We start from the raw sequence: 27,524 nt of genomic DNA on the forward strand, positions 1-27,524 counted from the left end.
TCAGAATATAAACTAAAACTGGCAGACGGGGGAAAGTCTAGCAGAGCCTGTTCGGCGGACTCCCCTCTGTGTCCCACTGTTTCTGGGTGGCCCAGCAAGAATTTGTTCACCACATGTTTGCTCTTTCTCATCTACCTGTAAATAAGCTGCTGTTCCTTTCAATCCCAGACCCCTGCCTCCTCCTCCTTTGTCCAAAGTGGCACATAACCTCAATGGCCCAACGCGTTTTTAGGTCTCACGTTTGTACGGCACCCCTGCGTGTACATCCGTAATAAAGTTTGGACATTGTCTCTCGTTAATCTGTCTCATGCTATTTTGATTATTAGCCCACGCAGAAAACTTAGGTGAGAGGAAAATTATTTTTTGCACCCCCACCCCAGTTTACCTTAAAATACATGAATACAGTCACTGAAATCTCATGTGTGAGACAGTTGATAGAAGAAGCAATCTATTCAGCCAAAGTTGTAATTATTAGAAAACATTCACATCTTCTTACAGAATATGGCATGCGTCCAGTTTCAGGCTGGCCAGATACTCGCTTCCCATAAGCGTCTCTTACACTAAGTGCATCTCGGCCTGCGAGAACCTTGGTAGCTTAGAGGGAAACAGGGCAAGCTAGCAAGCTGAGGCTCGTTTTGTACAGTCTGTAAGACAGCGACCTTGTGCACTGCTTGAATTCAAAACTGAGTAGTTTTTAAAGGAATATTTCTCCCTTTCCATAAATGAGAGGTCTGATACATGAAATACACGACAGACCTTTCTCTGCATTCTCAAAGGATGAAAAGTCAGTCTCTCCCCTATTTCTTCCTCAGGAAATCTGAAGTTGGTATTTCTCCCTAACAGTCCCTTATTTCCATGGCTCATAGTGAATCGGAAGTCACGTGAAGCCACCTGCGCTGAATTGTAAAGCGGTGGAGTCAGAGGGAACAGGCTTCTTGTAAGGTACGAGCCTTACATCTGCTTCACAGCCCCACCACCCAAGACCCAGAGAAACGACACCAGAACCATCTTGGGTAAAACAATCCACTAGGATAATGTGATAAGCAAACCTAATTTCGTTATTTTACGCAATAATTAATTTTACATGTGTATGTAAGATATGCGGTTCTCATTTATCAGGTAATTGAAAAAATCTTTTATCAGCCTAAAATGATGAGGAAAAAGTCAGCTTTTATTAAACCACACCTATTTCGGTGTGGTTGGTCTGGCTACACATGAAAATTACCTCAAATTCAAATTTAGAACTGCCAAAATTCGTCCTCTGTTTCTGCCAGAAGTTGTCCGGCTTGATTATCAGTGCGACGTGGATGCAGCAGGGGAAGGACTCTTGCAGTATCTTCAGCAGGGGCTTAATGGAGTCCCACTTGGACCCACGCATGTCCACAATCACCGTGAAGCCTCGCTTGCAGACTTCTTCACTAGAGAAAAAGAAAATACATGCTCAGACCATGCAACTCTTGCCACTTTTTCTGGTCAGAGTCCCGCTGGGCGACGCCAACTCTGCCTCCTTCCTCCTGCTGTCTGTGGGGCTCCTGTACTGTCAGGTGGGGAAGGAGGGGAGGGGCGCCTCCCTCCACCCAGCGCCTGGCTGCCTGGCTGCGGGTCAGCACGTGGGGAGGAGGCTGGAGGATGGAGACATCATCAAGAAGGAGCTCAAGTCTTACCCGAGGAAGCAAACTCCTTCTCACCCTCCCTTGTCGTAACAGAACAGACGCGGACTATACATGCATCGAAGAACAATGATTGCTTGAAACAGGCTACAGCGCTGAAAACCTTGAAAACTTTGATTCTGTACTTAGGGTTTTCCATCCTGTCTCCTCTTTAGGGAAAGAAAGGCAACCATCCTCTGCATTGCTCGTCTTCTGAGTATAACTGATCACACAAGCTGCCTACCAACTATTAGGGCACAAAACGAGGACAGACCCCCGACAGCGAGCGCAGAGCCCACGTGGGGGTGGTCACAGGCCTGTGAACAGCAGCCGCCCGGGCCTCCGACCACGACACTGAAATCACCTCCACCAGCGTACTGGCGGCAACAGTGGGAGCTTTTCAATGGCCCACTTTGTTCCCTTTAACTTGTTCCAGGACCCTGGGAGATCTCAGAGGCCCACCGATCACAGGGGGTCCTTGACGGAGCCTAGGGAGTACATCTATTTTCACAGTAATACTGACACTTATTTGCCTTTTTCACCCAGTTGCACTGATGGTGCAAAGGCAATGGTGAAGACACCGCCGGCCCGTAGCACAAATGGAGGCAGTGCCAGGAGTCATCGTATTCTTCCTCTCCATGTTCTTGCAGTATGAACAAACAAAAAAGCCAATTTCTCTTAACAATGACCCTGATAGAGCAATGAGAATTATTAATTTTATTAAATCTCAACCCGAATTCATGGTAAATACATATAATGAGCTTCTGTAATAAAGAATAAACAAGAGTCAAAGAGTCCTTAAACACAGGTTAAAAATCCCTCGTCTCACTTGGTTGTGACTTCAGTGTCACTTTTGGAAGCTTCTGTGATGGCCACAGAGCAGCCTTGTACTTCAGGAACCACCATAACCGTCACTGTTGCGTGGTAGACACAGACCTCGCAGGTCGCCCAGGCAGCACGGACACGAAGCAGGTCATGCTGCCTGCAAGCTCTTTGGAAATACACCTAAACCCTCATGAACACCCAGTGGGGGCTTCAGGTTTTCACCCAACGTAAACGTACTGGGGTTGTGGGAAAGACAGCTGACACTTTTCTGCCTCATGTCACCGCCCTGAGAAATTAGTCTAAATTAAAACCTCAGAAAACTAATTGCTATCATTAAGTGATGTTGAAAAGCCAAAAAAATTAAGTCAAAATTAAAACCAATTTCATGCTGTCTTGCATGAGCTCACTCCTCTACTCTCCCTCCCCCCATGAACGAACACACACACACACACACACACACACACACACACACACACACACACACCCTCCCTTATCTTGATTCATACCATCAGAGTAACTGACATTCCAAGTGTCACAGATGTCAAGTTCCTACCACAACTGCATAAGTAAGAGGCACGCCACAAAAATATTCTAGAAAAGACCCCGAGTAGATGGCGGCTCACAGTCCTAGAACATGGTGCTGAAAACCATAAGGAGAAAACAGACGGATCCAGCGGCCTAGCTTATCATTCAAATGTGGACAACTGCTAGGAATGATCTGATTAACTTGTTACCTACTCCTATGTGACTATGACTTCGAACGAGTTAACACCTGGCTCCCACACGCCTCGTGCTATCTATCACTTCTCCCCATCTCATGTAGCTTCTGGGCCACAAAGCAGAGAATACCAAAAGCCTCCTTCACAAATCCTAGAGACAAGCAGGGCTTCCATAAGCTTCTCCAAAAACCCCCCAAGTCACTGACACTAAGGATTCTGGACATCCCTGAGCTCTCATGGGGTTTGCAATGTTGCGAGATTCCACTCAGCAGAAGCATCAGGGCTCCAGAGGCCTGGGGCACAACTAGCCTGGGGTGGGGGTGGAGCGGGGAGCCTGCCCCTAGCTGAGGCACTCTACTTGGACACTCATGTGCTGCTGCCAAAGCCAAAGACAGGAGGCTATAAGCTGCAGTAGCGTGTTTCACTGTTTTGTTAGCTGCTGTGTGGTAGACTACACTGAAAGCATCTGTCTTCACCGTATCGATATAAATTCCCTGGCAGCCTGTCTTTCTCCTCCCAATGCCCTACGCAGTATGGCCATAATTGTGCAAAGCCCCTCCACTTGAAAGGGGCTTAAAAAGAATCCCGAATAACGAGTAACACCAGGCTTAACAGGAACCAACGGGAGAAGGACACAACCAACAGGTATCCTGTGCTCGCACAGTTTACAGAAGGATTAGCGCGTCACCTTCCTCCACAGTCAAACTTTCCACCCAGTGACTTTCCAAGAAATAAAAACAGTTCATGACCTGGGCGAGGAGTGCATGTCCTTCTCACCCATCTGTCTCTATCAAGGTAAAAGCCAGTCATGATGACAAAGCTACTGACTAGCAAGCACCCCGCGAGCCCAGTTCCAGTCTTGGGCAGCTGATGAACTCAGGCAGTGGGCAGCATGAGGTCCCTGCTGTTCCGATTCCTTGAAGACACAGCTCAGGGGGCAGTGTGACCTGTTTGTTACCCAGCTCTGTGGGCAGTCTTATCTAAGAGCCTCCTTTTATCTGTGAGATGAAGGAAATTTAGATAAAACTCAGGTCCCTTCTCAATGCAGGTCTCTGAAAAAGAGCAACTCTACTTTCTTTAGTTTCTGGATGAAGAAAGTCCCTTTTTACATGAATATTCATGAATGAATCTACTAAATACCTTCACAGTATTTCACTAGTGACCAAAGAGAGTCAGTGGTTTATCCATTTAGCTACTGCAAATCATTCTAACGAAGGCAAAATGTTCTAGAACATAATTAGCATAATTTAAGCAGTAAACGCCTGGAGATGCACCAAGACCACTGGTATTTTCATTGCTGTGCAGGAGCCCCAATTACCCCGGCAAGAAATTCTGCTGAGACTTGTTTCTTCTGCACGCCTTTAACGGAAAGTTTCCTTGCAAATGAATTCTATGAAAATCACTCTATTACTCCAATTGTGTTAAGGAGGAAGAGGGAAGGGGGCCCAAGTAAAGTACTCATCTTTCTCAGGTCACATTGCTGTTTAACTCTGAGGGCCATGTTTTAAGACGCACACGGACAATCCAGAAACCATGGAGAAGAAAACCAAGATGGCTCTAGAACACCTCAAAGGAAAACCACTGAAGGAAAGGAGAACGGCCATGAAAGATGGAAACTACTGTACTGGTTCTGAGGCAGCTATCGTATGTCAGGCACTGAGCTGGGCACGTACAGAAATCACCTTACTCAACACTCACAGTGATGCGAAGAAATCCAGATCATCATCACATTTTGTAGATCAGAAAACTGATAAAATTGGGAAACTCGTGCCAGGTCATGTCAGCCTGACTGCCGCCCATGCTTTCCTTCACATCACAGAAAACACCAACGGACAGGGAAAGAAATCTCACAGACCCCCAGGACTGTTGACACGGCTCTGAGAATACAAGCAACCGCACAAGTCCAAAAAGATCCACACCCCATTCACTTGCTGATGACATTCACGGACACTGCTGTGTCATGAGTGGGCCCAGAGAGGGTTCATTTGGTCGCTACTCCTCTCCATTGGGACCGCGGTGAGATCTTCCTCCACTGCCATTTGGCACATACGTCATTTACATGTTAATCACACCTCTCTTACTTGATCATTAACCAAGGACAGCAAAATGGCATTTCTTGTCACTTGGAACTGTGAATACAAAAGCAAATCTAGGCAACAAAATGAAGTGGCTGTGCACAGAAGCTGGAGGGTCACTCTACGTAAGTATTTAGGAGTGAAGTGGTAGGAGGCTTAAGATTTGAAATCCCCTTAGGATTTCCGAAAGGGAAATTAGAGAAAAACAAGATAGGCAAAAGTTGGTAATTGTCGAATCTGGATGACAGGTAGATGTTTGCTACGCTGCTCTCTCTTCTTCTGTGTATGCTCCCAGTTTTGCAATGACAGAACTTTGTGATTTTTTTAAAGTAGGTCATCCAGGTGATCCAAAACATACTTGAATCAATTTTTTGATAACATCAATGCAATGAAAAGTAATTTTTATATGTATAATCAACAGAGAAGTCAAAACCAGAAAGCAAGTTGCCAAAGTTACATACAGTAATTCAATCATGTAAATTTTTTTTTAATCACCTGGATAAATACCAAATGCAACTTGGTATCATTTTGGTTGGCAAGGATTTATTTACTTTTCTTACACTGTCCTTTGAGTTTCTCCATTTCTTTTTCCATCATTAGCACAGTACCTGGCACTAAGAGTTAAGTGGCAGCTCTCCACTCTCCTGTTATTTGTAAGTGATAGTGAGTAGTGTATAACTTCTAAAACTCTTTCCAACGCTATGATTTCAACAGTTTGGCAGTCCAAGAAAATAGCAGAGTAAGAGAAAAGGGAAAGCGTTTTCCATATGTGTAAGTAGGGTGCAATCACTTTGTCACTGATGATACAAAGTGACAAAGAGAACCTTTATGGGTTCTCCCATAAAGGACCGCCAAACACAAAACCCAACTTCCTCAGCAGGTCAGACCATCAGTAACAAAAGTTGACGTTCCTGTCACAGTGAGGATGGGTTACAAATGGGCACAGATGTCCTTCCTGGTTGGTGTCAACCTAAGTAGTCAATAGTGTCACAAACCCTGTGCCGTGGAGGCCCCGGCACTTTCACCTCAACCTCTCAGACCCATCCCGCTGCTACTGACCATCCTTATTATTCTCTTGCGTAACATGTTCCTTCAGGTTACCGCCTCCTCTAGCCTATATTATGACCGAGTTGTTTTTTTTAAACGTCCTATAATTTCGTCTCTTAGGAATGCCCTCCTTTAGCCTATGTCTTTCTGGAATGAAGATTTCCTTCCTCACAGGAAAGCACCCCTCCAACCCCCAACGCACCACCAGCTCTGGTACCAGGCCTAACTGTATCCTGGGATTATATACATAGAAGTATTCTAGTTCCCAAAAAGTCATCTGAACAATTAATTGGAGATATTAATATGGGGGGAATTTCTTTCACTGCTAGCTCTGTAAGTAAAATCTCAATCAGAGCAGAAACAAGGATTCTAAATTCCTCAAGTACAGACACAGGCCAATTCCAATTAACATTCCTCACTTCAGGGTTCTCAGGAAAACAGAGCTTTGCCGATTCCTGGTGTCCTCAAAACCCCCACTAAAATCCCCCCGGCTATCACTAACAGGCTCTCAGGTTGAATAGGGATTCCCAAGCTTGAAGTCCTGGCATATTAGTTGGTAAGGATTTTTACTGCCCCACAAACTCCATGCTACGAATCAGCAGAAAACTTGCAAGGAACCGCAGCTGATCCTGAAGACAGAAAAACACTGTCAGAAACAGCACTGTTTCTGGGATGCCAGGGCTCTGCGTCATCAATGAAACTGCTTCGTTCCACCTCAGACACTGTCCTAACGTCCCACCCTGTGGCATCCCAACCCACTGTCATGACACAAAGCTTTTCACTCAAAATGCATACCTCACGTCCCCGCACCCAGAAGCATTGGAAACATGACACAAAATGGCAATAAAGAGAGAGACCATGATTTTAATTTCACACTGCTGTGCCTGCTTGGAATTCGGGCTGCTGGTCAGCTGTTTTCTAGAGCACAGTGCTGCATCTCTTAGGACAGTGAAAACAGTGACAAGCCACACACATCCAGAACTTACCTAGGGATACAGGCTAGATAGGAAATGAGTCTCCTAAGGTCCTCCTGTCGTATTCTATCATGATTGCTGCGGGCTGGAAATGTTAAAATGGGACCGCCACGTTTATCTCTGCCACCTGAAAAACAAACATTTGGAACACACTTAGACAAAAATAGGAAAAGACAGGATGCTACATGCAAGCGGAAGTCCAAAACCATCACGGATCCACTCACTGCCAGGCCAGGCCAGACCGTGCACAAGGCCAGAGCCCCTGTTTCAGGGGGGACATGGCCACGCTACTACTCCCCGTCCCAGAACTCTGCAGAAAAAGTCAGAGCTCTCTACACCACACAAAAAATATCGCAGGAGGCCTTGTCCTTTTCTTCCAATGTGTTAACTTCCTGTTGTCAGTTTTATCTTTGGAGAGAACAAGCATTTTCATGTATATATGCTTCATTTGCTTTCATCAGCCAACCACCTCCACACACCTCCCACTCACTCTCATTCTCCTCCCCGCTGCCCCCTCCTCACCTCCCCTGCAGTCAAAGCTCTGTCTCTGCTACCAACCAAACTAGGTTTTCAGTCTCAAAACAGAAAAAGACAGGTGCTCTTCACATTTTCCGCTGGTGATGACTCGCTATAACCTGCTTCTCTTCTCAAAGGCAGTGTCTGACCCCAGAGGTCCAGCGTCACCAATCAGCCGCACAAAGCCACACACACACACACACACACACACACACACAGGCTGGCATGCGAGAATTCTAAGCCAAACTAAATTAGCTTAAGAGCTATAGAAAAATTACAGCACATGGTAAGTACAAATCTCAGATGCTAGGCCGCTGATAGGCAGAACCATTTCTCGTTAACACACATACAACCCTAATGAAGCCTGCTGGCATCACTGACCACACGGTGAAACTGTCACATGCATTGTATGACTTCCATCAGGGTTTTCAGAAAAGGAAACACAGAAGGAAAACCGAGACTGCCCAAGTGGATCCTTCATTTAGTTTTACAACTCTGGGCCTCTCTCTCCAGAAATACAGCACTAAGATCCTGAAATTCAAGTTATAATATGAAATGCTTAATTATTTTCTCATCTTAATTACTTATCTCATTAGTAGAGGTAAAATTAAAAAGCAAACAACAACAGAAAAACAGATTCTTCCCTTTTGGAAAGGCCAGAAAGGTATTCAGCAGAAGACATTTAAAAAGCACATTTTAGGGCCAGCCGAGTGGCGCGTTGGTTAAGAGCTGGCTTGGGATGCCAGCTCTGAGCAGCAGGGCCCCGGTTCGGATCCCACATATGAGGGCCAGTGACACTGCCCTCTACAGCTAAGATGCTGAACAACAGCTCGACCTGGAGTTGCCAGCGAAGGCGTAGGCTGCAGCCCCTGCTGCAGTGGCTGCCGCAAGCTACGGTGAGCGACTGGCAGCCAGTGTGAGCGACCGTCCAGAGGCCGGTGACCGATCTGCATCACCCGGGAAGAGCGCAATGATGGTGCCAACTTGGGCCAGTGAAGCAACGTCCTCTACAACTAGACTGAAGAACAAAACGACAGCAACTTGTCTGTTCCCCTTCCCCCAATTCCCCAATAAAATCTTAAAAAAAATAAAAAGCACATTTTACCAATATGGGTGTTTACAGTTTCCTAGGATGATTAACACACGATCTAAACAGTAACAAAACTTAATCCTGAACATTTCAAATGATCCCCATGTACGGTTCAGTCACACAGTCTAGACAGTGTGCAATTATTTATAAATCCAGTAATTCTGGTATGAAATGGGAACAACACTAAATCATAACTACCAATATATGCCAGGTATGGATGGTATCGAGTGGTTGACACATGTTGTGATTTGGTCATCACAGTGTCTCTGGTTAAGAGGTTTATCATTCCAACTGTATCACTGAAGATACTGAGGCTCAAATGGCTTAAATAAACACAAAAGGACTATGCCAACATGGTCACAGCTGGGTCCTTCGCCATGACAAGAATTTAAATGATTTTTTAATCTAGTGGCTTTAGTTCTTTCTAAACTAGTAAAAATGTCATAAGGACAACTAAAGGATGGGTTCTTAGGCCTTCTTTATGAACAAAAGGTACTATTAAAAGTGAGAAGCAATACTGTTACGAAGGACAGAATGTCATTACCAAGTAATTGTCTAAAACATCAGGTAGCATTTCCAGGGTAATATCAGTGGCTCTAGTTTTTGGAATACCTCTTATCTCCAAGACAAGACAGGTAACAATTTCAATATTTTTATTTCCCAACATCATTAATTCTTTTAAAAAATGAATCAATGTCCTGGATAGAAAATATTATACCTAGATCAATACATATTATAAACTTGAGTTGTAAAACACATAGCATGCTATTGAGTTGTTGGAAAAGTCATGACGCATTTTGGCAACGAAAAACATAGAAAAACTACGTCATGACTTTTCCGACAACCCAATAGTTACATTACAACATTCACCCCACTCTTGGTAAAGAGAATCGCATCTAACATTTTTTTGAACCACCATTCTGAATTTTTTACGCGTAATATAATGTTTGACTCCGTAGGGAGACTAAATGCCAATGACCCCTCTTCGTCCCTCCTCACTTGGGGGCCATCGTAACTCCCAGTGCGAGCAAGGCAGAGTCCACCAGGGGCGTGAAAGGAGATCCAAACCCTGCCCATCAAAGGCAGCGACGTGGGGCGTCAGCAGGTATGCACACTGCACACGGCCGTTCTGTTCCCTCCTGAAGTGAGACCGAAACACAAGCGTGCACACAGGTGCCGACTGGCTCCTCACACTGCTTCAACTTCCAACTACAGAGACTGCCCCCGCCGGGGACACTGACGACAGTCCCCTGGGACTTGCTAGCAAGCTCATCCACCAAATGGGCTCTCACCCATGTCCTAAAAAAAAGCTTATTTAAACCTAAACTTGAATTTTAAGACAGAGAGGAAAAATTCACTTTATCTTTTTCCTTTTCCCAAAATGGAGCTTCAGAAAACTCACCAGGATAGTTTTAAAGCTTCATCTATATTGCAACTCATTGATAAAGAAGAGGAACAACTAAAAACTTCATCAAAAATCACTTATGAAATAAAAATTTCATATTCTCTATTTAAATAATTTAAAACTTTGTTTTCACTCCCAACCTCCCTACACTGGGGAGTATCTTCCAATATGTGGAGTGCCACAGTCAGTGAGTGACAGGCAGGTGTCCATCACATGTCTGCTGACCCCTCCCAGTGAGGTTAAAAAACATATCGGGAGTGCCAAAAAAATGTATACAAGTGGACACTTTGGTCAACGTTGCTCAAGCAGTAGTTCGCTGTAATCAGACGTGTCTGGACGCTGATGGTAACCACTTTGAGCACCTCTTGTAATTGCAGAAGTCAAATGTGACTTGTATTCATCTTTTGTTACCAGTATATATTGAGTATTGCAATTTTAATATAGTTTTCCTTTCTTAAAATGTGTATACATTTTTTTGGCACCCTCTGTATATATTGGAACTGATAAAATGTAGCATTACTTCTGAGCTACGTGGTCTCTGAACCTCAAGGAGTTTAAAATCAATGCCACAGATGTCTATTTAGATTTTATTCCCTAAGATTTAGCTTGGTTGCCAATGTCGCAGAAGGTACCCAAATGAAAATACTGTCTAGGTCATATAGCGGAAGAGTTCAAAGTTCTTGTTCTTGAAGGAATAAATATAGCAGGACTGCAGCTTCATCTACTAGATATACTCGTATGTGTCTCATGTCAACCCACAGCCTCATGGTGAGGCAGGCGGGACAGATGTCAGTCCCATTTTATAGACAGGAAACTCAGCACCTTAGTTTCAACAATGAGGAGAAAAGGGCAGGAAATCCATTTCCTGCACCTACCAACGTCACAGGATATCTACGTAGGAGAGTTTTATAGTCTCTGGACCGCTACACGTCTGTAATCAAAACCCAACAGCTCGTTAAGGATTACCTGCCTATCCAAATGCGTGTTAGTCAAAAAACAAAACAAGAAGGACGGTTCTGTTCATAGTGGCACTGTTTTATTTTCCATTCTTGTAAACATCGCATCCTCTTTACCCTTCCTTCCGCCTCTTCTGTTTCTGTAAAGCACCTACCACCTTCTAGTACACTATACAACTCAGACATTTCTGTATTCGTGTCCTCACGACTAGAACGGGGCAGGCCTCTGTTCTTTCCCTGGTGTCAGCAGACACTCAAGGCCTAGGGAGAGACTGGCGGCACGCTAACAGTTCTCAGCAAACGTTTGCCGAGTGAATGGATTCTTCTCCTATAGTCCACACACAGTTAATGAAAAACACCTTCCGTCAGGTATCAGGAAGTTAAAAATGGAAATGCCTGATGAACATTCCTGAAGAAATACAGATGCTAAATGAACCGAGGTTTATTTTAACATTAGGAAGAAGGACGAAAGGGCCCGGCACTATAGCTACAAATGTCTGTGTGACACTTACGTCCTTAAACCCAGAGCCACTCATTTCCCTCTTCAAAAAGGCCAAACTCCAGGGGACTTGGTCTCTTCAGCAGTTGGCCCAGAATGACCAGAAGCAGCGAGATTCAGGGTCACTCATCTTTAAATGGATTAAGAATTCACCTTTCACCCGCTTAGAACAGACTTGTCTTGGAAGGAAGGCACACTTACTTAGAAAAGTATAATGTAAATTTCAATGGACCAACTGGATTTTTCTCTGTATGGCCCTCACTTGAATTTCTGGATTAGAACACAACTGAAAACAATTCTTTACACCCTCCAAGGAACAGTCTAACTCACCACCCCCTGAAAAACTAAAAAGATGTAGTTTGTGAAAGAGAAATTATGGCTACAATCTATTAAGTCTGCTACCAAGTAACAAAACTGTTAAAAGGATGTCCGCTGGGCCCCTGGGGGGCGCAGCCAAGGCCAGCCCATCGCCAGCCCCGCCCCTCACAGGCTCTCCTCTTCCTGCCTTGCCTCCAAGCAGCAGACACCGGGGGAATGTTCTGAATGAAGCTAAGGGAACTCGGGTCTCAGGTGCTCCATGCTCACAAGAATATACGACATGGATAGGAGGGGCCCCTTCCCTTTCCGGGAAACGTAGAGCCCCACACAAAACTAGAACAAGGGCTAAGGGCACTTACTAATGGCAAAATCTGGGCAGTCAAACCCTACGCTCCTCTCAGGAACCCCACTGCAAAGGGGAACGTTCACCTGGGCCACAAAAGAGCTATTCTTAAAAAGTGACCCATTGTCCATCCACGGGCAAGTCCCTGAATAAACTATGGTGTTACACACAGAACCATAAAAGGAGAGAGGACTCTCTATGTGCTGCTGTAGCCTGCTTTCCAGAATACAGTTTAACAAGGAAACAAGTGAGGCAGAGAAAATGGTGCATAATTACTGTTTATCTAGGGGAGGGGGAAATGAGACTAGATGGGTGGATAGGGTGTTCTTATTTTTAAAATATAAGAAATAAACCAAAAACTAAAAACAGAAACAGAAACATGTTTCCTATAGGGGAGGGAAGGTACAGGGTGAAAGAAGGGAGGAGAAACTGGATCTGACTACATATTATCTTTCACTTTTTTTTTAGTTTTTAATCTTGAAATGATGTACACATTTTACTTAATACTGAAGCAAGATTAGGTGGGTTTTTTTTAAGTCTTCAAAATGTAAAGCACAAGGAAACAAATGATCCTGTTTTTCAAGTTTTCCTGTACACAGAGAGGAACTCTTTTATGTAACTTTAGAGCACAGTACTAGGACAGTCCATTCCTGGTGGCGTATACTCTTAAGAGAACAAAACAACAACAGAACTATTAAATTACATTTGGTAGTCACACTGTGGTAATAACATCAGTAACATCGATGTAAATAAGCAATTATGCTGATGAGGGCAGAACTAAGATTTTTAGCATAAGGAGATACAAGTACATAATCAAAGAAAAATAAAGTATCTATAATCCTAAATTGGAAATTTTATTATGAAGCAATCTTATCTTTTCTCATTAAAATACACACACACACACACACACACACACACACACACTTCTTAGATGTATGTGTCCACTGAACAGACACAGAAACGGCGACCCCCCACCAGGGACAGCGAGCTTCCCCAGCACCCTGCACAGCTCCCCCCACCGGCTCCCCATCAGAGCAGATGTGGTGCAGGAAACCAGACAAGATGGGCCTCAAACATCTTGTCACAGCAGCGAAGAGAGAAGCTGTTGTGACTGAGGCTGTGGATTCAGGAGCCAAGTTGAAGAGACTCCCATTGGCCAAAGATGGGAAATTCTAACTTCATAAGAGAAAAAGAAATGGACAGTGAATTAAAACATCAAATATTATTTAAAATCATGAGCTTAAAAATGATACTAAGAAAATGGTTTTTTATTAGTCTGAAATGTCTAATGGTGATTTTTCATTAATGTGAAAACTAGCAAAGGACAAGAATCAATCATCTTATCCTGCTTTTCCTGTATGAACTGTGTTCTTGGGGTAACCAAGAAACTGATGATGGGACAGTTCTCTTTATGGAATATCCAAGTTGATAAACGAAGAAGAAAGGATATAATTAGAATGTCACCATTTTGAAATCCTAGCAAAATACTAGATCTAAGCAATCAATGGTCATCAATAAATGCTTAACCAGAATCTCCCAATAACACTCTCAGTAGAACGACCCAACCCCACGCATGAGGGATTTCTGCCTCCTTCCCTGCAAAATCTAAGCTAAGTCTAATCAAGCCTCAAGATTTAGCTCCTGGCTCACAAGAAATAGGGTGGGATGCAACCAGCAAAATCTAATAAAATGTAGAAAAATCTACAGGAAAACACCCAGTTTCCTCACCTAATAAACACAAGACAAAAATACGGAGGAAGAACCTCCAAATTAAAAGTGATGTCAGACATATCAACCAACTCCAATGTGTATCCTGTAAAAAACAAATTATACGACAAGCAGGGAAATGTGAATACTGATTGGCTTTCCTCTATTAAAGAATTACTATTCATATTTGTCTATTAATGGTAGCATGGGGTTTTTTTTCCCTTTTTTTATTATTTGTTTTCAATTACAGTTGACATTCAATATTAACTTACACTAGTTTCAGGTGTACCACATAGTGGTTAGACATTTATTTAATTTACGAAGTGATCAGTGTGGGGATTTTTTAAGCTTATCTTTTAGTGAACTAAATATTTATAAAGAAATGCTATGGTATCTGAAATTTACTTCACAATTATCCAGGGTAAAGGGAGAGGAGGAGTGAAAAGGAACACAGAGGAAACAAGATTATAGTCGAGTACCATGGGTTCCTGGAAATTCTTCACACTGTGCTCTCCTGTGTGGGGTGTTGAAATGTTCCAAGATAAAAAAGTTAAGGGGGAAAAAAAAAGTGTTCTTAATCCTGATTGTTGTGAGTTCTTTTAAGGCCCAAACCCTAGTGGTACAGGAACCACAAGTAGTGGCTGAAATTATATATGTCATATCGATATCGATATCAATATACGCATAACTATACACACTTGACATTCAATAGATGATAAATACAGACTACGTTAAATGTACATATAAACACGTATAATACATTAAGTACATATAAAATAAGCATATAACTTTATACACTACATTAAATGTACATGTAAAACGTTAAGTAGGAACGACAGGTACTTCTCTCACTGCCCCTCCTGACTTGACGCACGAAGTCAGCTATGTCATCTAACCTCACTGACTTCACCCTCTGAACCGAGAAAATATTATTTTGCTATCTTACTTAAGTGCAGGGAGGATTACGTCTTAGAGTACCTGGAAATGAGACAAGAGGATCAGGAATATTCAAGTTCAAAGAATCCTCACTGGTTTATTGGAGACCCTGACCTTGTACGTATCTCATGGAATCACTGATCTTTTGTCCTGGTTTTTAAAAGCTGTAGCTATTCCACTTAGATTTAATGTACTAAGAGCCACTCACATGGAGAACGTTTACAAAGGCTCCATACTATCCCCTAATATTTAAAAACATGGGGGCAGAGCAGAAAGATTAGCAATTGTCAGAGCTGGGGAGTGGGGGATGGAGACCTGGGCATGGGGCTCATTGGGGGTGATGAAAATGTTCTGGGCTGAACCCGTGGTGATGGCTGCACAGCCCTGTAAATACCCTAAAATCCACTGAATTGCACACCATAAAAAGGTGGCTTTCACGGTACGTGAATTACTTCTCAAGAAAAAATAAAAAATGGGGTCACAGGTAAAATATTTTAAAAGTTTCCTCGTTCTTTGTAATTGTCTCCAAAAAAAATTTTTACCACACAAATAATCACTTGTTTTTAATTTTTCGATTCTTTTTCCTTTCCCCTTCCTACATGAGATACCAGCCAGCCAGCCAAAGGCAATCAGCAGACAGCTCACTAGTGCTCACACAGCTTGTCAATCTGGTCGTCAATCAGGAAGTGCTATAAACTGTGGTGGCACCTACTAAGGCCACCTTGTTAACACAGCTGGGGAGTCCTACCGTTCTCGGATTTTAAAACTGCTCTGTGCTAATTTACTGCAATGCAAAACTTCACTCCCCACTAACCATGCCCAGCTTTAAGGAACCCTGCAGAATTTAAGGTTTTAGGAAAGATTCATGATGAACTCTGAAAGAGTGCTGATTTTATTTCTTTGATTAATGAAAATGGAAATAGTTTTTGTTTTGATAGGAACTTACATAAAAATTCCACCTAATAATATATTCTGTATTAAATGCCTTAATAAAAGAATGAATAGAAATAAAAATCATCAACTTAAACCTCCCACTGTTTTTTACACGTCCATCTCCAGGAACTTAACAAAAGAAAGTGGAGTAACAAGAGGTTAAGGAACAAAACAGGGGACAGAGAGCAAATGCTGTCATCACAGATCCAAACTTTAAAAATTGATAAACATGCAGAATCTGCTTTCTCTAAGCCTTTCTTATTGATGATGCCTCTAACATGTATGAGTAGTCTTTTCATTGTATTAACTTTAAAATGCATTTGTAAACTACAAAGATAGGAGTTCATGAAACTCACATGAGTCCATATTACACAATTGGTTGGTAAATGGTTAGAAAACAGCAGAGACTACCTTTAACGCAGTGAATTACAAGCCAAGAGTTGTTGGGTTTTCTTCTTCATTTGTTAACCATGTATTCCCAACAATATAAATGCCTTTTTCTTTTCATGAACTTCGTGTAGTCTTCTATTAACCTTCCGAGTGCATTACAATTAGATTTGCTTCAGCAAAATCATCACAAAGTGTCTGATGGGGACCAAAGAATACTGCTAAACAGAAAACGAGGTAAGAGGAGCAAAAACACCATAGGAAGCTACATCCTAAATATATCTCAGTCCCACAGACCAGAGGACACACAAACCACATAAAAGCAGCTAGCAGTGTTACAAATTCAAAATAAAATGTGTTCAAGAGGATATTATCAGATCAGCATAGCATGCCTGTTTGAGAAAGATAACAATTTACTAAGGAAAACACATCCAGGAAGACTGTCTAAAAGCATGTGACAATCTACAGATTTATCGCCTGCTAAAACAGAGCAGAAAAATCTTGCAAGCCTTTGTTTTGTAACAAGTGAATGAGTGTCAAAAAGGTATGATACCCAATGGCTGTTCCGTTCATACAGGGGGGAGCCCCCAAGGAAACAACCCAAAAGAGCCCTAAAGTTGACCCTCTCTGTGCGGAGGAGACGGCGAACTAGTGCCCCAAAGCCTGGGAGAAGAATGTCCACGGTGTCACCACCCTGCAGGACAGCCAGGCGCCCCAAGGACCAGGTTCTACACATTAAGTGCAGCACCCAGCTGGTGAAGGTCACCGGGGCACTCACAGTCCGTGACAAGGGTTCTAGGGACTCCAGGCCCAGAGAGCCTGAAGGAAGAGGCGTCATAGATTGTGGGCTTTCTCATCTCCCCAAAGAGGAGGCAACAGGTAGCAACAGAGTACAAAAAACTGTAGTAAGAAATTCAGGACACATCGACATGCGGTCACATTCCCATCACTTTTGCTGACATGATAGACTTTGAAAAAAATCAGCTGTTTTACTTAACTGAGGGGGCAAAACAGCCAAATGTTTGTTGAGTGACAAACACAAGCATATTTTAATTCCCAATGCTATCTGACTTACGATGCGCCTGTCAGTTGAAAGAAAATGCTACAAGAATAAAACAGTTAAAAATCCATCGAAATGCCAACGCTTTTGTGTATGTGGCAGGTGAGCTATAATAGTATAGTATTTTACACTTTGATACTGAGTCAGAATCAGTCAGAGGAACAATAAAGCAGATTAGAAAGTTAAACTTTACCTGAAAGGTATGCAACTTTTTCCTTTAAAATTGGCAAAACATCCATAGCTTTCATTTCATCGTTTTTTCGAAACCCTGAAACACAGAAGGAGAAAACAAAATTACTGGGTTGCTTGAGTGACATTTAATTTCTTAACCATTCTATCCAATGCCAAAACAGCAGCTTTCTTTGCACCCATTAAATCAACTCTAGAAACATCATCATTTGAAAACATTTGAATTCTACGAAGGAAAGTCTCTGATCACAGAGGCTATTTTAATGTCAAGCAATGATTTGCACCCAGACCAGACGCTACTGTACCAAGCAGGCTGTCAGCCATTTTTTAACAATAAAAACCCAGTCCCAAAAAGACAAGCTATGAAATCAGTCCAGATCACTTCAAAAATCTTCATTTTAATATTGTAGATTACTATAAATACTGGCAAATAAAGCAGCAACATTGTTTTTTAAAAACTGCTCTATGTGCCGCACTAAACCCTCTAGGGGGAGCTCCACGCCTCATCTTATCAGACCTCAGAGCGGTTAAAAATAAACAGTGGAGCGGAGGAGAGAAGGGATTATAAATAGCTGGGGACTGGTCACCGCTCCCCTTGGCGCTACCCTTCCAGGCTTTCTGGGTCATGCTCCCCTGGAGGAATGTCCCTGGCTGATGTGGTAAGATGGCCCAGTGTTGCCTGCGTCAGGGGGTGGCAGAGGCCCTCTTCTCGCTGCAAACCAACTCTCCCCACGCCCCTCAATATCTCAGAAGGCCAAGTGGAAATCTTGTGGAAAAGAAGCATGCAGCAGGCAACTTAGGCCAAGCCAACATCCATCTAGCAAAAGGAATTCTCGCACCCAGACATGTCTAGCCCAGCTCGCCAGGCTGAACGCCCACATGGGAGTTTGGAGTCAAAAGCGATCGTACTCATACTAACGCCTCAGGATATTTCCCTTGGCGGTCTCTCACAGAGGTCGTCTAGGTTCGGGGGTGCTGACCATACTCATCCAAATGAGGAACTATCATTGGCAGAGCAATCTCTAGAAAAAACAGAAGACTGCTGTTTGTTTTTCTGTTTGTTTTTGACAAAACAGTCCAAGAAAAGCATCCAAAATGTTAGCCTGGTAACACAACCAATGCAAAATGTAGACCCGGAGTTATAAAGTAAATGAATGGAGCCCAAGGAACTCCTACTGAACCAGCCCTGCCACAAACTAAATGTCCAAAACACAACTATCTCGAGGCACGGGAGAGTGACCAAAAGCAGGGGGAGACACTTGGGAAAGGGGGACAGCTGTGTGCACCTCCCCTCTTGGAGCTTTTAGCCTGATAGTGGGGCCCAGTCTCAGCCACAAGGAGCTGCTAAAACAAGAGCCAGAGCACAGCTCAGGATGACCTCAGCAGCTAAAATAGTGAAATCGTGGAAAGGAGAAAGGGAGCCCCAAATTCAGAGTGAAAGCTTGGCCCTAATCTCAGGCTGTCCCCTGAGCCCCACATGTGCAAGGTAAGCTCCTAGCAGCTTAAGCTCTCAGCTGAGGATAAAGATCTGACCACGGTTCAAGTTGCTGCCCACGGCGGAGGCGGCAGAATCAGGAGCTTGAGTCCACCCAAAAGAGTCGCCTGCTAGGGCCAGCCAAGTGGCGCGATGGTTAAGAACTGGCTTGGGATGCCAGAGGGCCCCGGTTCGGATCCCACATATGAGGGCCAGTGACACTGCCCTCTACAGCTAAGATGCTGAACAACAGCTCAACCTGGAGCTGGGCTGCCAAGAGTCGCCTGCGACAGCGTAGGCTGCAGCCCCTGTGGCAGTGGGTTGCCATGGGCTACCGTGTGTAGCCAGCAGCCGCTGTGAGCGGCCATCCAGAAGCCGGTGACTGATCTGCCTCGCCTGGGAAGAGCACAATGATGGTGCCAACTTGGGCCAGTGAAGCAACGTCCTCCACAACTAGACTGAAGAACAAAACGACAGCAACTTGCCTGTTCCCCTTCCTCCAATTCCCCAGCGCTGTTCCTATCCCCCAATTCCCCAATAAAAATCTTAAAAAAAAAAAAAAAGAGTTGCCTGCTAAAGCAAGCCAGCAAATAAAAAACAGGACCTTTGGGAGGAATATAACAGAACACAGTGTCTACAACACAGCAGTTACAGAAGCAGAGAAAGACGAAATTAATGGTGTGACTTGATTTTTTTAAGTAAACCTCTCCTGCCTATAGAATATACGTATATACTAAGAACCCAGTTTAACAGGGTTCATGACACTGACAATCACCAGAGACTTCGCACGACGGCAGCAGATGCATCCCGACGAGGACCCTGAGCTCCAGGAGGCTCAGTGGCTCTACCCACCAGGTCATGAAAGGACTTGACACAACCCTGGCCGCTAGATCACCAGGCACATTGCTTTCCAATATGCCACGCTGTGTGCTGGCAACCCATCAAGCCTGTAGAACAGTGGCTATTTATAAAAGGAAAACAGGAGCCAAGAGTTCTGCAATGTCATCTTTAAGGTTCCTTCAGCTCTTGAATGAATGCAATCTAGTCTCAGAATTGCATTGCCAGCCATTGGGTAATTCACTGAACGTGTCTACAAAGATTGATTACATCCCAGTTCCATCTGAGGTGGACGCCGATGGCAGCAGGCACCACAGCAGCCCTCAGGGAGACACGTTTACAAGTACCCACAGAATGAAAAGTTCTATAAGCAGCACTAAGGGCTATGGGACCCAGGCCAACGTGGGGGCAGATCAAATGCGAGAAATGCTAGGAAGGATTAAGCCTTAGCTACAGATGCCAGCCTACAGGAATTTGAAGAGGATCCCCATTCTACTGGCAGCAAAGACAAGGCATACTTCCTGCCATTCCCACATGGCCTGTGCCCGCAGCTGCCCAGGCAAGGACACAGCAGAGCCCTCTGAGAAGTGCCACCAACTGCAGTCCTGAACTCGCACACCCCAGAAACAGAAGCTCCACCTATGGGTCTAGCTCCCTCTCACACACCCTCAACAAGCAGAATGTCCTACTCCCAATGCTGGCACCCAAAGAGGACTGTGGGACTTCCATAATAATTTCACAGCGTTCCTGACAATTCCTGCTAACTCTATGAACCACACTTTACCAACACCCTTGATGGAGTGAAGGATGGAAGTCAGAGTCGCCATGCTCCACGCCGTCCACAGAAGAGCATCATACTGACATGAAAAGAAGGTGAAAAAGACAAAACTCAGTAACGAACATCTCAATCTCCTACTCCCACTAAGCCACAGTCTTGGGCCCACGTGTCTTTAGTTTCTTAAAACTGTGTGTGATTCCACTAGCCTATCAGTTCCAGAACTATTACCCTAAATTAAATAAGATTCAGTCTTTCTAGAAGAGGAAAGGCACATGAATCAATGGCTAAATTGTGTTGAAATGTGGTATAATTCTTTTGTGATCGATGTACATGTCCAAACATAGACTAGAATATAAATTCTAAATAGTTTTAGCATGGTATTTACGTTGACTATGTCACAGGAAAAGAAATATATTTTTTTAAATTGTCAATTAAAACATTTAAAACAGAAAATATGGGGAGAATAGCTGAAATAAAAAGAAATTGAGGGGCCAGCCGAGTGGCTCAGTTGGTTAAGAATTGGCTTAAGAGTGCGAGCTCTGAGCAACAGGGCCACCAGTTTGATTCCCACGTGGGCCAGTGCTGCTGCACCCGAGCTGAGCTGCCGTTGAGCTGCCAACAGGTGGCAGGATGGCTCAGCTGGTGTAACAACAAGATTGCCTGTTCGATGGTGGGCTACGCCCACCCGCAACTAAGACTGAACTCGGCACCTTGAGCTGAGCTGCTGCCCGGATGGCTCAGTGGATAGAGCATGCGCTCTTAACAACCAGGCTGCTGGTTCGACTCCCGCATGGGATGGTGGCTACACCCACCCACAACCAAGATTGAACACAGCACCTTGAGCTTAGAGGAAGCTGCCAATGGGAAGCCAGATGGCGACTGACGCCCTCCACAACGAAGATTGAAGAACAACAACTTGGCTGGTCCCCCTCCCCAATTCTCCAACACTGTTCCCCTCCCCCAATCCCCGAATTTAAAAAAAGAAAAAAAGAAAGAAATTGAGTTTGTGGCTATAATGGCAGTCACCTAAGCATTATTTTTAATCTCATTTCCATTTTTAAAAACACACCCAGTAAGCAAAACACTTAAGTATGCATAGATACTAAAGCTAGATTAAACACATCATGTAACTTTTAATCAGAAGCAGGAACAACTCAGCCATGAAATATCCTCAGACTAAAAAGGCAGGTTCTGTTCCATGCCCTAAAGAGCTATTTATGAAATATGTGTGACCATAAAAAAAAGAAAAAAAATTTACAAACAAATGGCCTCTGTGCTGTTGCAGTGATTCTAGATTACACTGCAGATAAGACAGCACCTGCTGTCTCCTTTCCTCACACGTTAAAGGATCTAGCTGTGGTTTCTAAACTTTTGGAACAATCGGATATGCTCAGTGACTATCCCAGAAAGCACACACCTCTCCTCCCACACGCAGGGTCACCAACAGGGAAAGGAACGTCAAGTGCCACCTTGGAGTGACGCTTATGAGATCCCAGACCCCATCTCTGCGCCGCAGACCAGCAGTCAGCAGCAGTTTTACTTCTAAGTGTCACCCAGGGAGTTTGAAAGTGCCACTGAAAGGTGGAAGGGGGTACCACAAAGAGAATTCTGGTAAAATTAGGAGGGAGGGCAGAACAAAGAGCAGCTTGAAAGGTGATAACTAATGAAGAGGCGCATGGCCAAAGTCAGAGGACATTTAGGTGTGCCCCTTTTGTTAATTACTGTACATGCTTTTGAAACACAGAGCTTACAGTGAAGTGTGCAGAAAGATGGGCTGAATTCTTGTTACAATTTAAAGTACGTTTCACGACCTGAAACAAAGAAGCCCATGTGAATTTTACTGCAATGCTAGCTAGCTTCTGGAGACAGCGAGCACAGCCCAGAACCAGTCAGCCCCGGGTCGGCCGCAGGTGCAGAGGCTGTCTCCCCCGGGCGTCCGAAAAGGCATGCGAGTGCTCTTTCATACCAAGGCCAGGGGGCACAAGGAATCTGACCAGAACGTTCCCATGATGACGTCTGCCATTACTCTAAGATCTTGAGATCAGTATTTGCTGAACGCCACTGGCAGAAAAGGCTTTGGGTTAAAATTACAATTTCATCATTGTTAACATAAATGTGCAGCTAGTGCTTAACAATTTTCTTTGCTCTTTCCGGTTTCAAGCCAACACAAATAACACCTTTTTCTAAAACAACTGAATTTGAAGATGTAGAGGTTTTAATATATTCATTTTTAAAATCTCAACTCCAAGGTTCAACATATTACTTACCAAAATTGATTATCACCTTTTAAATTGTTATGTGGTTCAGGAGCATGTCAATCTGAGATAAATTTTAAATACCTGCTCCCAAATTGATCATATTTCTTTAAATGAAAGCATTATGTTGACTATCAAGAGGTTAGTTTTTCTTTCTCTAAATCAGCCTGCCAGTCAAAGGATGGCTGTTCTGTTTCCTGGTGTAGCGCAGATACCCAGGACAGAGCCAGGCACAGCAGGGTCAATAACATGGGATGGATGGACAGATGGATGGATGGATGGACGTACGGATGGACGGATATACTTCCCCAGCTTCTTGCCCCATCCAAGTACCCCGATGTTCCTCAGCACTTTCTATGTTAGGCTGAGAAATATAAGCCCAGTGTTGTTTGGATGGCCACCCCTATAGTATGATTTATATTTATAACCAGCAAAATTAACCTCTGTGCCCTGTGAGGAAATATTCCACAAGTTACCAATCAACAATGGAGAATCTTTTAGCTGAATCAATGGTCTGAAACTTCAGCTATCTAATACCTCACTGGTCAAATCAATTTCTCATTTCTATCCTGAGACTGCAAGCAGATGCTATATTGTTATTGGTGACAAATACCTTCTGAAGCGAGTCATGCTGACCAGAGTGCTCACACTCCCTTGGTCACTTCCTTGGTATTAGATTAAAAAAGAACCCCACAGGCAAATAGAAAAAGAACAACAAGCCCCGAAGTTTTTCTATTTAAGAAGAGAAAAAAGCACCACGGAAATATGTTCACAATGAGTAAAAGCTTTTATGTAGCACATTATTCTAAAAGTATTTTTTTTTACACCGTGGTTAAAAAAATTTAAGATGAAATAAATCAAATGAGTTAAAATGATCAAATTAAAAAATTTTAAACTAAAACACAGGTTAATTTTTTAACTTCAAATTTCTCCCTGATACTAGTAATTTGAAATTTTACATAATCCTCAAATTAGTCAAATGAGGTTTTTAGTAAAAAGTATTAGGGGAAAACAGTGATATCCTGATCATTTGTGCTGAATAAAACGACTGGTGCCTGGCTGAGCTGCCTGCCTGCCTCGCCTCCTGCTGAGGGGGTTCTCCTCAGGAGCCAATCCACAAGACTAACTGCTCCCCCATCCATTTCAGAGACGTCGTGCAGTTATCTCTCTCTGGCATTTATTAAATGGGAAAATCGAAAGTGGGAGAAACTGAAAAGAAAATCTTATACTTGATAAAAAAACACACGGTGAATCAGTACTAAAAATGTGTTGATATATATAAAGCAGCATTTGAAACAACAAAAAGGAACATTAAATAGTAAGCTGGAGGATTACTATTAGTCCCAAGTCTTAGTGACTTGGCAATTACCGAATTTTACTCATTAGTTTATTTGGGGGAACGCGGGGCGCACGCACCCCTGAACACAAAGAGCAGAGTGATAAATCTCTGCGTTAGTGGTGCCGCGCATGCGCATGCAGGGATGGAGGTGATGTCACCCTTTCCAGGCAGGCGGTCCGCAGTTCCGACTCCCGGCCCTTTCGCCGCAGTGCCTGCAGGATTAGTCACAGATCACAGGGAGCGGCGGTGCGCGGTGGCGCGATGCTTGTGCTATCAGGGGTTTCAGCTGGGCGAGCATTTAGGCTACTGCTGCAGAGGAAGGAAGCATTTTAACTAGCCTGGACGCTCGACAAAAACGTTTAAGGGGGCAGATACAAGGTATAAGTACCTTTTTACTAACATAGAATAAAATCCAAACATATAATGTAATGCTTACATCATTTTTACATAAATATAAAACTATAATCCACAGTACATAATGTTTACAAAATGCCTAGAAAGTGAATTAAGTACTTATATCAAGAATACGGATGGACACGTTCACAGACTCCACAGGAAAATAAATGGGGTTTCCTAGCGCAGCATTACCATTTTTGCTTATAACCTTTATGGTTATAACTGTCAAACTGGTTAATTTATTCCTTCACAAAATTTTAGAATAGCCTGTAACATCATACCTTTAAGGAAGAAAAAGCAACATAAGTTTGATTGATTCAAGGGAGTTAAGGGCATTTCAACTTAAAATAGCTCTGGTTTTTAATGTCTTGGGCACAAAACACAGAGGACAAACCAAAATAACCAGAAAGAACACAACAAAAAAAGTCTTAAACTATACCATATATTTCAATGTAGATAAAACAATCTGTATAATTTTTAACATTTAATGATTTAATTATGTATTAACTATGCATTAGAAGTTAATTAAAAGCATAACTCAAGCCAGTGGAAGAGAATATTTCAATAGCCAAAAAAGGAGTAGTTTTATAAAAGGGGTTCTACCTTCTTACGATCTCATAAATCGAAAATGAGCCAGGTGCCCGGATGTACCATTCATCTCTGCATCCCTGGGGACCAGGGCTAAGCACAGAGAAAAGGTATCCTCATGTTTGCGGAATGCCAGAAAGAAAGAACACATCCACCTGTCTGTGTGCCTACACAGCTTGTTAGGAGGAGCCTCTGGGCAAAGCTCACCCAGCCTGCGCTCTGGGACCCCAGATGCCCCATGCTAAGCTACACACACACACACACACGTGAATACATATGGTTCTGTGATAATGACCTACTCCAAAGATTTGCTTTACATAAACAGCAGCCTCCCAGCAAAGCTGTTTAGAAACTTAATTTGTATCAAATGAACCAGTGATACAACTAATACAACTGTATCACATAATTTGATTGCTAGCAAATCAACAGAAGTTCAATGCTAAAAGAAACATTTAATCATTACATCAAATATTTCATACATGTTAGCACCCTCGTCCTCTATCAACTAAGAATCTAATGCCACAAATATTTTTAGTGCAGATCTCAACCATATTTTGTAAAATAAAGTTGTATTATAATTCTACTCTTCTTTTATATAAATATCTTTTTAATTATAATTACATAACATGCAGACAGGTTTTCAAGTACAGAGTTACAGTATAAATTAGTGACACTAAAACTTCTGTGTACACAGGGTTTGCCCTGCACTGAGCAGGAAGGGTGCTGGAACGTACGTGTAATCTAGGTCCGTACTGAACTCAATCTGTTTGGGAAGCAACATGTGTGGTCAGCTCTGTGGTACAGATACTTGGTATGGAAAAACCAGGGCCAGAGGGATCAGACCAGGAGACGTCCTGGGAGATGTAAAATTCGTGGGGGGAGACTATGATGGTGGGTCTTGACTGCCTAGCAGTCCACTGTCATCACTAGAACGAAGGGGCATCGTGAAGAACAGGGCTCCTGCGTGCCTGCGGCATAGCCATCCCCACCTATGAGCCTAACCCTGCCCTCATCCTTACCCCAAACCTCCTCCCCACTGTGTGGGTCCCAGCGCAGTACCTGGCCCCATCAACCATCCACCCCATGATCAAACCAGGAAGCTGGGCTTCTCCCTGCCCCCCACCCTCTCACGCACCCCTGCAGGCTCCATGACTTGAATGGAACGCCATGTCTGCCTGCCTCCACTGGCCAGCATCTCCCTTACATGGGTTATTCCAGCAATCTCCTAAAGGATGTTCAGGACTCTCTCTGATCCATCCTGCCACTCTCCCCTAAGCACACACACCATCATTTTACTCCCCTAAAATTCTTCTATGGCTTCTCAGTGCCCTTAAATAAAGCCCAAACTCCCTGACATGGCAGAGTCCCTCACGATTTGAGTGATTACCTCTGCTGCCTTGCAGCTCCCCATTCATTACCCTCTCTCCACACCCATTCCAGGAATTCTAATCACCTGCAGGAACCCTCACTACTGACCTTTCAACACACTGTTCTCCCACCAGCCTAACACCCCCTCAAACACCCTCTCACCTGTGTGTAAGAGTGCGCGCGCGCGCGCGCACACACACACACACACACACACACCCCTCCATCTTCCCAATTCCTCCTGAAAGACCACATTCCCCCTTTCTGTGATGCCTTGCCGAGCCCCCCGCTGCCGGATCAGACCTCCCATCCTGGACTCCCACAGCACCCCGAATCCTTATCACGCTGCACGCTATCTGAATATACATCAGTCTGTGTACTGCCCCTATAAGAAGGCAAGCTCGAGGGGAGGGACTGCAAGGTTCCAATGGCTGCCTAGCAGAGTGCCACGGCACACGGATGGCTTTGTACCAAACCAGCTAAACCTTGAGGTACACATGCTTCAAGTGTTGGACATTTTAAGTGGAAGTCTCCAATTTGGAGTTCTGAGCAAAGTACCCATCCTCACCACAGTTAGCAACAGTTCAAGGCAATGGACCCTCTCTGCACTCATTTTCAGGAGCTAAGGTGACCCTGTAAGTTCTTTGTGTGGTACATTCAGGGACTCGTGCATAAAGCTGCATTTACATATGCTTCATCTGGATTTTAAAGTAGGAAAAATTTACTGTAGGATTTTTACAATGTAATTAAAAGTTATTTTCTGCCCCAGACACCCCCTAATTAATTTATTAATTCTAAAAAGCGTTCCTGATGGGAAGAGCGGGCTGTGCTCCCCCTCCACAGACACCTAAAGGAATTTTTAAC

At 43.7% G+C, this 27,524-nt stretch overlaps 1 protein-coding gene across 8 annotated transcripts in view; it reads right to left on the reverse strand.

Annotated features, from left to right (window-relative positions):
- Positions 1 to 27,524, reverse strand: part of TRIO (trio Rho guanine nucleotide exchange factor) — a 322,427-nt gene that overhangs the window by 202,550 nt on the left and 92,353 nt on the right. For 6 of the 8 annotated variants that reach the window (XM_019646201.1, XM_019646198.1, XM_019646197.1 and 3 more), the window contains exons 1-4: positions 20,724 to 20,781; positions 17,633 to 17,707; positions 7,302 to 7,416; positions 1,226 to 1,418 (exon numbers count right to left, since the gene is read on the reverse strand). In XM_019646201.1, the coding sequence (XP_019501746.1) occupies positions 1,226 to 1,418; positions 7,302 to 7,416; positions 17,633 to 17,707; positions 20,724 to 20,766 (426 nt within the window). In that variant the 5' untranslated portion in view covers positions 20,767 to 20,781. Of the gene's footprint in view, positions 1 to 1,225; positions 1,419 to 7,301; positions 7,417 to 17,632; positions 17,708 to 18,537; positions 18,557 to 20,723; positions 20,782 to 27,524 lie in introns of those variants that run through there. The other 2 variants (XM_019646199.1, XM_019646200.1) reach the window with 2 other exon arrangements.

The sequence above is a fragment of the Hipposideros armiger genome, unplaced genomic scaffold (assembly GCF_001890085.2).
Source record: "Hipposideros armiger isolate ML-2016 unplaced genomic scaffold, ASM189008v1 scaffold_98, whole genome shotgun sequence".
Lineage (NCBI taxonomy): Eukaryota > Metazoa > Chordata > Mammalia > Chiroptera > Hipposideridae > Hipposideros > Hipposideros armiger.